Source organism: Oncorhynchus mykiss, chromosome 24 (assembly GCF_013265735.2).
Source record: "Oncorhynchus mykiss isolate Arlee chromosome 24, USDA_OmykA_1.1, whole genome shotgun sequence".
Lineage (NCBI taxonomy): Eukaryota > Metazoa > Chordata > Actinopteri > Salmoniformes > Salmonidae > Oncorhynchus > Oncorhynchus mykiss.
Window position 1 is genome coordinate 27,218,525 of NC_048588.1, and position 11,784 is coordinate 27,230,308.

General features: G+C 42.4%; 1 protein-coding gene across 1 annotated transcript in view; it reads right to left on the bottom strand.

Moving 5' to 3' along the window:
• LOC110504108 (long-chain-fatty-acid--CoA ligase 3) overlaps positions 1 to 11,330 on the bottom strand; it is a 46,666-nt gene extending 35,336 nt beyond the window's left edge. The window contains exons 1-2 of the mRNA XM_036961352.1: positions 10,416 to 11,330; positions 1,878 to 2,482 (exon numbers count right to left, since the gene is read on the bottom strand). Of these exons, the coding sequence (XP_036817247.1) occupies positions 1,878 to 2,249 (372 nt within the window). The 5' untranslated portion in view covers positions 2,250 to 2,482; positions 10,416 to 11,330. The remainder of the gene's footprint in view (positions 1 to 1,877; positions 2,483 to 10,415) is intronic.
• Positions 11,331 to 11,784: the final 454 nt, after the last annotated feature.

The window sequence follows — 11,784 nt, forward strand, 5'->3', positions numbered from 1 at the left end:
ATAGTTCACAGTGTTTGTTTTATGCGAGGGAGAGATGGAGGAGGGAAGAATAGTTCACAGTGTTTGTTTTATAAGATGGAGAGGTGGAGGAGGGAATAATAGTTCACAGTGTTTGTTTTATGTGTGGGAGAGATGGAGGAGGGAAGGATAGTTCACAGTGTTTGTTTTATGCGAGGGAGAGATGGAGGAGGGAAGAATAGTTCACAGTGCTTGTTTTATAAGATGGAGAGGTGGAGGAGGGAAGAATAGTTCACAGTGTTTGTTTTATGCGAGGGAGAGATGGAGGAGGGAAGAATAGTTCACAGTGTGTGTTTTATGCGAGGGAGAGGTGGAGGAGGGAAGAATAGTTCACAGTGTTTGTTTTATAAGATGGAGAGGTGGAGGAGGGAAGAATAGTTCACAGTGTTTGTTTTATAAGATGGAGAGGTGGAGGAGGGAAGAATAGTTCACAGTGTTTGTTTTATAAGATGGAGAGATGGAGGAGGGAAGAATAGTTCACAGTGTTTGTTTTATGCGTGGGAGAGATGGAGGGAAGAATAGTTCACAGTGTTTGTTTTATGCGAGGGAGAGATGGAGGAGGGAAGGATAGTTCACAGTGTGTTTTATGCGAGGGAGAGATGGAGGAGGGAAGGATAGTTCACAGTGTTTGTTTTATGCGTGGGAGAGGTGGAGGAGGGAAGAATAGTTCACAGTGTTTGTTTTATGCGAGGGAGAGGTGGAGGAGGGAAGAATAGTTCACAGTGTTTGTTTTATAAGATGGAGAGGTGGAGGAGGGAAGAATAGTTCACAGTGTTTGTTTTATGCGTGGGAGAGGTGGAGGAGGGAAGGATAGTTCACAGTGTTTGTTTTATGCGTGGGAGAGGTGGAGGAGGGAAGAATAGTTCACAGTGTTTGTTTTATAAGATGGAGAGGTGGAGGAGGGAAGAATAGCTCACAGTGTTTGTTTTATGCGAGGGAGAGATGGAGGAGGGAAGGATAGTTCACAGTGTTTGTTTTATGCGAGGGAGAGATGGAGGAGGGAAGAATAGTTCACAGTGTTTGTTTTATAAGATGGAGAGGTGGAGGAGGGAAGAATAGTTCACAGTGTTTGTTTTATAAGATGGAGAGGTGGAGGAGGGAAGAATAGTTCACCGTGTTTGTTTTATGCATTGGAGGGAACCAGGAGGGCAGAATAGTTCACCGTGTTTGTTTTATAAGATGGAGAGGTGGAGGAGGGAAGAATAGTTCACCGTGTTTGTTTTATGCATGGGAGGGAACCAGGAGGGCAGAATAGTTCACCGTGTTTGTTTTATCCACAGTAAAGCCTACAGCTTGAGGTTGTGTGCTTTTTAACTTTTGGAATTTGAATCACAACACTCATAAAAAACAGTGGTGATACTGTCCTCTACTGGTATAACACTGGTACTGCACACACCCAGACCTGGCACAGGCCAGGCTAACGCACTTTCACACAGTGTCAGTGAAACAATAAGAACATTTAAATAAATGTATTCAATGTGTTTTTCACTGTAAGTCTCATTGTTCAGGAAGTCAAGGGGTGGCCAAGTACACTCCATTGTTTTATTGCAGCAACATGAGTTTCAACAGCACTGTGATTAGACTAGTGGGATTAGCCTGAGGATTGGTGTGTAATTAAAAGTGTTGCAAGTCACACACACACAGCGACAGTGTTTTAGATTGCCCTATATTCTGTATGTTGGTGAGCTGTGTGAGGTGACATGAAGCCTTTCTGTTGGGCAAGAGAGGTGTGTTTTGTATGAGTGATAGTTCTCTCCTGTTTTGGCTAGACTGACTTGGCAGAACAAGGTCTTGTTCAGAAAACACACCTGACTTTTTTGCCCGACAGAAAGTCCTCACGCTGTCCTTCCTGTCCTTACCTTCTTGAAGAACTTTCCGTTGCTCTGCCTCTCATCCTCCTCCATGACTACCTCTCTGGTGCCCAGGCAGTCTCTGTCAGGGAACCTTCTGGATGCGTCCTCAAACACCTTATCCAGTGTGTCCACCCCGGGGTGCAGGGACGACACCAGCCTCTTCGTGGCGCCCATGGCCCTGTAGGGCCCCGCGGGGCGACCCGTCACAGACCGGGCCTTGAGTCTCTGAGCCCGCTCCTGTTCTGACCCGAGGCCTGCGTCTGATTCTGACACAGAGCTGAAGAGGTAGGAGGGGAGGAAGGCTAGGACAGAGTACAGCCACACCGTCACCTGGAAGAGCAGCAGCAGCACTGGGTTCAGGTCCTCTTTCAGCTTCATCCTGACTGGGTGTGTGTGAGTGAGTGGGGGATAGGGGTGGGTTGCAAGGCTTATGCTCTGAGCAGGTAGTTTATCACTGAGACAGCTCCTCCAACCCTGAGATGTGAATGGTAGGAGAGAGAATGATGGGTCGTAATCCTGCTACCACTGTCGGGGGAAGTTATTCATTTCCTGGTCCTTCTTCTTCTGCTCTTTTGTGTTTATCTGATTACAATGGCAGCAGCACCTTACGCCTAGACAAGAGACGACAAAAAAGCAACATTTGAACATAGTACGAGAATATGCTATTTATAACATGTCTATTGTATGTTATACATGTATAATAACATCAGTGCGTTAGCTACAATTCCTTTGACAGCATCTGAGCTTTTTAACCCAACAGTCAGCAGACTCCATACTCTAAGATAATAGGTTTTAATCGATTCTTCTAATGTTTTAGTGGGGGTTTCTCAAGCATCAAACAATGGTAATGCACAGCATGGTGGCTTGGCCTACATAATAAGACAGACAGCCGTGTGCTGTAGAATACAGTTCTGCCTGAATGCTCTTCACTCACTGTCCCCCTGTAGCCAGCCAGACTGCTGGAGCTCAGAGCTCCCTATCTAACCCCATATCCCACACAACTCTGTACATCAAGGCATAGATACAGACAGACAGCAGACTGACTGTGACAGGAAATAGAGAAAGAAAGAATGAGAGAAAGTGTGACAGCGTGAGAGAGAAGGGAAAGAGAGAAAGATCAAATGAGTGTGAGAGGGAAAGAGATGGAGGGAGAGTTGCATTGCAACCCACGATGCAATGACAGATGACAGGGGGAGAGAGAGAGAGAGAGAGAGAGAGAGAGAGAGAGAGAGAGAGAGACAGACAGATAGAGACAGAGAGAGAGAGAGAGAGATTGAGAGAGAGAGAGACAGAGAAAGAGAGACCGAGAGAGAAAGAGATTGAGACAGAGACAGAGACAGAGAGAGACAGAGAGAGAGAGTAATAGAGAGACAGAGAGAGAGACAGAGAAAGAGAGTAATAGAGAGACAGAGAGAGAGTGATAGAGATACAGAGAGAGAGACAGAGAAAGAGAGGGAGAGAGAGAAAGAAAGATGGAGAGAGAGAGAGAGAGAGACTAAAGAGAGAGACAGAGAGAGAAAGAAAGGGAGAGAGAGAGAGAGAAAGGGAGAGAGAGAGAGAGAGAGAGAGAGAGAGAGAGAGAGAGAAAGAAAGAAAGAAAGAAAGAAAGGGAAAGAGAGGGCAAGGAGGGGGTGAGGAAGAAAGAAAAGAGGGGGCTGATGCTGAGTCATGTTAACACAAATCCTCAACTGGGTGAAAGGTGTGCTACTACTATATACCAGATTTAAAACAATGTTTGTTAAAACTTCACTGAAAGGGATTCTGTGTGTGACGTGAGGATTATGTCTGTGAAATAGGCTATGTTATGTGTGTGTGTGTGTGTGTGTGTGTTAACAGGGATGACGATAGCTACAGTGGGGCAAAAAAGTATTTAGTCAGCCACCAATTTTGCAAGTTCTCCCACTTAAAAAGATGAGAGGCCTGTAATTTTCATCATAGGTACACTTCAACTATGACAGACAAAATTAGAAAAAAAATCCAGGAAATCACATTGTAGGATTTTTAATGAATGTATTTGCAAATTATGGTGAGAGAAAAGATGAGAGAGGCCTGTCATTTTGCATTCTGCCACTGCCACAATCTGGGCTGCCACTGGAACCCAAGGTCAAAAGCATGGCGGCTGACGTGAAGAATTATTAGGCTAAAGTGAACTATCCCAATCAGGGAGGGAAGAATAAACAAAACATGACCGATAAAACATTAACTGTTTGCACCGTGGCATTCGAACTCATAACTTTGACCACACTTCTGTTATTTTTGTAATATTTGTCTAGCTAGGAATAAAATGGATGATTAAACTTCTTTCATGTGTGACTGTTCCAGTGGTTGGATACACTGAGTTACCGATGCCTTTTCTGTCTGAGACTGGGTAATGACTTATAACATCACACAGGAGAAGGGGCTAACCGCTGTGGGAGGGGCTGTCTGGTATTAAAACACAAGTGAGATTGACTGTACAGGTGACAGGTGATAGTACAAAGGTAATGTTGTATGAGGAGGAGAGGAGGCTGTGTCACACCGTGACTTGACCCATGTGTGAGCCGTGCCAGGTGCCCAGGGTACTAAGACTCAGAACAAAGCAAAGAGAGGCAAGGTGAGATAAGGGGCAAAGCAGGAGGCCATATGGAGACCTGGTGAAGGAGGCCATGAGGAGACCTGGTGAAGGAGTCCATGAGGAGACCTGGTGAAGGAGGCCTTGAGGAGATCTAGGGAAGGAGGCCATGAGGAGACCTGGTGAAGGAGGCCATGAGGAGACCTGGTGAAGGAGGCCTTGAGGAGACCTGGTGAAGGAGGTCATGAGGAGACCTGGTGAAGGAGGCCATGAGGAGAGCTGGTGAAGGAGGCCATGAGGAGACCTGGTGAAGGAGGCCATGAGGAGATCTGGTGAAGGAGGCCATGAGGAGACCTAGGGAAGGAGGCCATGAGGAGACCTGGTGAAGGAGGCCTTGAGGAGACCTGGTGAAGGAGGCCATGAGGAGACCTGGTGAAGGAGGCCTTGAGGAGACCTGATGAAGGAGGCCTTGAGGAGACCTGGAGAAGGAGGCCATGAGGAGACCTGGTGAAGGAGGCCTTGAGGAGACCTGGTGAAGGAGGCCATAAGGAGACCTGGTGAAGGAGGCCTGACTAACAAGTCAAACCTCTCTCTCTCTCTTCCACTCTATTTCCCCTCTCTCCAGCAGACGGGCGAGGCTGCAGGTCACGAGCCTTGTTTTGGAACTCACACTTGCGATAGGAGCAGGCACGACAGGCTAAAATGACAATTTTGCATGTACTTATCAATTTTGAGATTTGTAGGTATTTTGGTCCATTAATATCAGTATTATCCAAAATGTCAAAATGTCAAAAAGTTATGAAAATGTATATATTCGTTTGTTTATCAAAATGGTGAAAAAGTTATGAAGCGGAACCCCTCGACAACATTCTGCTGAAAAAGCAGTGCGCGAAATTCTAAAATATTTTTTTGAAAAATTAAACTTTCATAAATTCACAAGTGCAATACACCAAATTAAAGATAAACTTCTTTGCAACTGCTGTGTCAGATTTTTTTTTTACTTTACGGAAAAAGCAAACCATGCAACAATCTGAGTACGGCGCTCAGACAACAAATCAAGCCATACAGATATCCACCGTATTGGAGTCAACAGAAGTCAGAAAAGTGTTATAAATACTCACTTACCTTTGATGATCTTCATCAGAATGCACTCCCAGGAATCCCAGTTCCACAATAAATGTTTGATTTGTTCGATAAAGTCCATCATTTATGTCCAAATACCTTCCTTTGTTAGCGCGTTCAGTTCACAAATCCAAACTCACGACGCGCGGGCAGGTCCAGGCGAAAGTTCAGAAGAAAAGTCATATTACAGTTCATAGAAACATGTCAAACAATGTATAGAATCAATCTTTAGGATGTTTTTATCATAAATCTTCAATAATGTTCCAACCGGAGAATTCCTTTGTCTTCAGAAATGCAATGGAACGCAAGCTAACTCTCACGTGAAGGTGCGTGATCAGCTCATGCCACTCTGGCAGACCTCTGACTCATTCAGCTCCCATTCCCCCCTCCTTCACAGTAGAAGCATCAAACAAGGTTCTAAAGACTGTTGACATCTAGTGGAAGCCTTGGGAAGTGCAATAAGACTCCATAGACACTGTATATTTGATAGGCAATGAGATGAAAAACTACAAACCTCAGATTTCCCACTTCCTGGTTGGATTTTTCTCAGGTTTTTGCAAGCCATATGAGTTCTGTTATACTCACATACATAATTCAAACAGTTTTAGAAACTTCAGTGTTTTCTATCCAATACTAATAATAATATGCATATATTATCAACTGGGCCTGAGTAGCAGGCAGTTTACTCTGGGCACGCTTTTCATCCAAACGTGAAAATGCTGCCCCTATCCCAAACAGGTTTTAATATCAGTATTTTCCAAAATGTCAAAATGTCAAAAAGTTATGAAAATGTATATATTCGTTAGTTTATCAAAATGGTGAATTGTAACCACTTTAAATGGACATACATCCATAATTTCAAAGCTCACTACATTGAATTACACATCATTTAAAAGGCTATTTCAAAGAGAATGTTGTCCAAATAGATGTTTGTCATTTGTCTTTAACTGCCATTTCCCAACTATATTTTCAAACTCATTTTTCTCAGCTTCAGAAGCATCTGGATTCACCAAATGTTGTGTGGTTATCCCTAAATTTATTTTCCAGACGTATACATAATTACAGACGTATATATACTTATACATAGGGAACTGTTGACAGGTTGTCAAATGTTTATTCTAGATGACATTTTCTTCCGAAAAATGCACCAAAAATACATTTTACATACCTTTCTTTAGTGTTTTACTGATAGAAAAATATATATATATTTCTTCACAATCCGTGAAGTCCTGTCCTGGAGTGTCTTATCAAAATGAAACCAAGATATTTAGGCTGACCTGTTCCTGTGTCCAGAAAAAAAGGATTTGATGATATGCTAATATTTAATGAGATATTACCTAATTTGCATATTTTAATGAACTATTTCTGGCAGAATTATACAAAAAATGTTTTTATTTGTGTCCACATTCAAGTTGATTGTGATATGATTAAGGGGGGATACCCTGCTAGGGAGTGGTGCCTGGCCTTAAGTCCATTATAAAGCTTCAACCAATAGAACAATCAAAAGAACATCAAGAATGAATCGGGGGGGAACAATTGGTCAATAATTGAGCTTTGTGTAACAGGGCAGAAGCTTTGGAAATGAAGTACGACCATACACAGTGGATTAATTCAGTAATATCTTGCCATCCCTCCTCCCATAGTTGGTGGACAGGCAGGCAGGCCGCAGTAAGAGTGAATCACTGCTTCCTTAAAGGATTGTGAATGGGGCCTTTTGTGTGACCAACGCCACCCTCTCCTCTCGCCTCCGCAGGCAGTCCTCCTGGAGAAAGCTCAAAGTCACCATTGTGCCAGTAGCCCAGCACACCACACAGTGCCACATCTAGGACTGCCACTGGAGGGGTCAGACTGTGTGTGTGTGTGTGTGTGTGTGTGTGTGTGTGTGTGTGTGTGTGTGTGTGTGTGTGTGTGTGTGTGTGTGTGTGTGTGTGTGTGTGTGTGTGTGTGTGTGTGTGTGTGTGTGTGTGTGTGTGTGTGCAACCAGACAGTAAACATACCAGACAACCACCAAAACAACTAGCCTAATCTGAAACTAAAGGTTCTCTATGATATCTTCCTTTCTCTGCCATCTCCCACACTGCTGAGTGTAGGATACATTAGCCTGGATGCAGGGGTGCAGGCCATGACATTTAGCCTATATATGCCATGCTGACAAGCTGATAGACCTCAAACTTCTGGTTCAACCAATAGATATAACCATACCCTCTGGTGAATGATATAGGCCTTTGACCAACCCTCTGAAACCTATTACATAAGAAGAATGCTCCACAGAAGAATGCTCCACAGAAGAATGCTCCACAGAAGAATGCTCCACAGAAGAATGCTCCACAGAAGAAAGCTACTGCAGACAGAAACATGGCATAAGAGAGGAGGGCGTAAAACTGTGCATCTGTGTGCACATATCCCATCGGACCATCCCTGGCAGACAATAGACGCTCTGTGTTTAAGTACAAGCTCTCTCCAATAGACCAGCTTGATTTGATTGTAGTTGCTACAAGCCAAGTAAATGACTTCAGCAGTACAAACAAGCTTAACAGTGGACAAGATATTCACAACTTGAGTGCACAACATTTGTCAATGGTACAGTTCAAACTCTGTCAAACAAAATGTTGATTATGGTGTCCATACTAGGGTTGGGGATATTACAATATAATCGTAAATCAACGATGTTTGACAGAAATCGTCCATGATATTGTGATGTGACAGACGATAGTTTTCTATATTTGTATGTTTTTACAGACAATAGTTTATTTGAACATGACTGGCACCGCTGGAGTCGGGCAGAGCACAACACTGCACCTCACATGACAAATGACCTATTCTATTTGCCATAGACTTTCTCAATAGATATGTAGGTAGACTTAGCCTAATAGTAACATAATGCAAGAGCAGGCCTACAATGTACACTCTAAAAATTAGGGCTTATACAACGGTTCTTCTAAGATCCTTAAAGTTTTTCAAAGAACCTTAGGGTTCTTAGCACTGAAAATTGCCCCCAAAAAGTTCTTCCAAGAACCCCATAGGAGGTGGGGTTCATCGAGGAACCTCCTTAGTTGGAGGGGGTTCTTACAGGAACCTAAGTGCCCAACTGAAACATTTGGATTTGAATGTGAAAGGACAGCAGGTGCAGGCACTTACTGAAAAATGTAAAGACCTCCGCAATTTAAGGTAAGATTTTCCCTTGTATGAACTAAATTGATATTGTTTTATGATGATACCATATATCTTTTCATATTTGTGCAGATCTTTCTAAAACAGAAAATGGACACAATTCAATTAATATCAATCTAAAGGTAAGAATATGTAGGCTATTAGAATATGTTGAAGGCTACGGTAGCTGTATTGGGTGCAGATGACTGAACTGCTCACTTTTGTGTCTGTGTCTGCAGGTATACAGGCAAGGAGGCATACAAAGGTATGTCAATTGGTATTGGTATGTTATGCAGATCACATTTACCATCCTCCTCCCTTCCTTTGTCAATGAATATCCCATAGGCTTCTACATTATGGACGAGGTATGTGTATGAAAACCATTATCAAAACAGTTTTTTTTTTCATTCACATTCACCAAAAAAAGGTATGAATACTGTTGTGTGGATATTTTGTTAATCATCTGTATAATGATTATTTTGGGGATTCACAGACTTCACCCTCCCTACACCTCTGATGATTAAAACAGGAAACCTGTTTGATCACCATGCACTGCAAAACCATTCTGTCTTTGGGTCAACATGCCAGATGCCCATTGGACTAGGGGCTCTGCTGGGAGTTTCTCATATTTAGATTTTTTTATACTGCTTTGCCACTAAAATCATAATAAACACTGAGAACTAAAATAGTGTGTAATTGTTATTGTTATGAGTATTATTATTAATATTATTACAAATAATAATATTAATAACGGGTGGGAGTTTAAAAAATGTACCCCAAAAGGTTATTCGAAGATCCATTAAAAGGGGTTCTTTGAAGAATCCTGTCAGATCACATTTATCTCGCTCACCTCTCGAATGTCTGATGATCATGGGCCTTTTGCAGTGGACACTCCGTTGTCTGGCTTGTTTTAAAAGCTTCATTTCCCTTTTTATTTTAACGTCACTTGTTGGTCTAAGCATAGTTTTCATGTTCAAGTTTCAAATGAATCCAGGAGGCCAGTAACAGAGATCTATCTCAGATACTTGTTTGTGAATAGCTTAAATAAAAAAAACTTGATATTGTAATAATGAAAGAGAACCAACAATTTCTAAATATAATAATCAAATGGGAAGTTTAAACAAATCTTATACATTTCTGGCCTCCACTTGACCAAAGCTTTAGGAATAACAGATTGTGTACACCAGAAAATCCTTGCAAAACAAACATCCAATAATATAATATACACTGAATAAAAATGTAATTCAATACAATTTGCAGTAAACATTTGGATTCTGTTCTATTCTATAATGAACAAAGGCACATCAGCAAGTAATTATTTATGGAATTATTCATTAAAATCAATGTGAAACATATTTGACCATTTGAAGTCAATGGGCTCACTGCTGACAAATGTTATCTGCAAGGTGTGCCATTTTTGTACACTCAACCAGCATGCAACGGGGATAATGAAAATCATTTAAAAATAGAGTGAAATTGGTTGAGCAGAGAAGATACAGGCTTGTCAAAAAGTCATGATCTCCTATCTGGAATATATATCTGTAGCCTACAGATAACAATTTACTCTAGGTGACCGGGACGCTCAGTCTTCCATCCTCTGCTCTGCCCCGTAGCCTACCGCGCGCAGCAACTGGCTGGATGCACAGAATCAAACACATCTGGACCTCGCCGGATGCCGCTAAGCGCATCACCGAGAAATAATAGTTTATCAAGACACTTACCTTGAATCAAACACCTGGTGTATCAGCGACGAAAGGGAAAGCGTTATTTTATTGCACGAATTGCAATTGAATTCCCGCATCGTCTGTCTGATGATATTGGTCGCTGCTCTCAGCCCAGAAGTGACAGACGCGTCGTCATGGTATTATTGCACAGGAGGCATTCCCTGGCTTTTGATTGGACTCGTTGAGGTGGCGCGTGCTGAGGGCCGGTAGATGATGGAAATTAAAGGTTACTCTAAGTCAGAACGCACTGAGTGGAAGCTGAGATGTGATTCAGACAGTAGTCTACTGTCATAATAAAACGTATTAGACAAACTACGCATAGGTTTGTCAATGGTTGGGTTTTTGTACCGCAGAGTGGTCATACATATGTGCATGATGCTGCTTTGGGGACACCTGTTGGATTAGATTAACCTTCAAATTCAATCAAACTGGTCAGCAGGGATGTCACCACAGTTTCAGAAAATGTGGTGCTTAGCAACTAAGGTATAGGGCTCAGCCCATTGTCTCATGATAGATGGCTTCACTCCTGCAATAGCTCGTCCCTCAACTGATCTGTCTTGTAGGAGGTGGAATTAATCTCTAAAAATCGCGATTTTGCTAATCTGCCTAAAACTAGTTCCACTGGCTACTAGTACTATGGCAAAACATGCTTGATCAACTAAGCAAACTTCTGTAGCTAGCAGCCTAGTGCAAGCTTGTTTGAATGGCCATAGAATAGCTTCTGCTAATGTTCTTTACCATTCAGCCATCAGATTTTCCACCAATGCTCCTTATAGGACACATCACTGCACTCTATACTCCTCTGTAAACTGGTCGTCTCTGTATACCCGCTGCAAGACCCACTGATTGATTCTTATTTATAAAACCCTTTTAGGAGATACCTACTGCAGCCCCCATCCTCCACATACAACACCCGTTCTGCCAGTCACATTCTCTTAAAGGTCCCCAAAGCACACACATCCCTGGGTCACTCCTCTTTTCAGTTCGCTGCAGCTAGCGACTGGAACTAGCTGCAACAAACACTCAAACTGGACAGTTTTATCTCAATCTCTTCATTCAAAGACTCAGCCATGGACACTCTTACTGACAGTTGTGGCTGCTTTGTGTGATGTATTGTTGTCTCTACCTTCTTGCCCTTTGTGCTTATGTCATGCAATAAAATGCAAATTAATTACTTAAAAATCATAAAATGTGAAAATGTTTCCGTCTCTCACAGTTGAAGTGTACCTATGATAAAAATTACAGACCTCTACATGCTTTGTAAGTAGGAAAACCTGCAAAATCGTCAGTGTATCAAATACTTGTTCTCCCCACTGTAGTTTCGCTCCGCCAGGCTGAGCTTCTTTGAAAAGAAAGCACAGGGGTG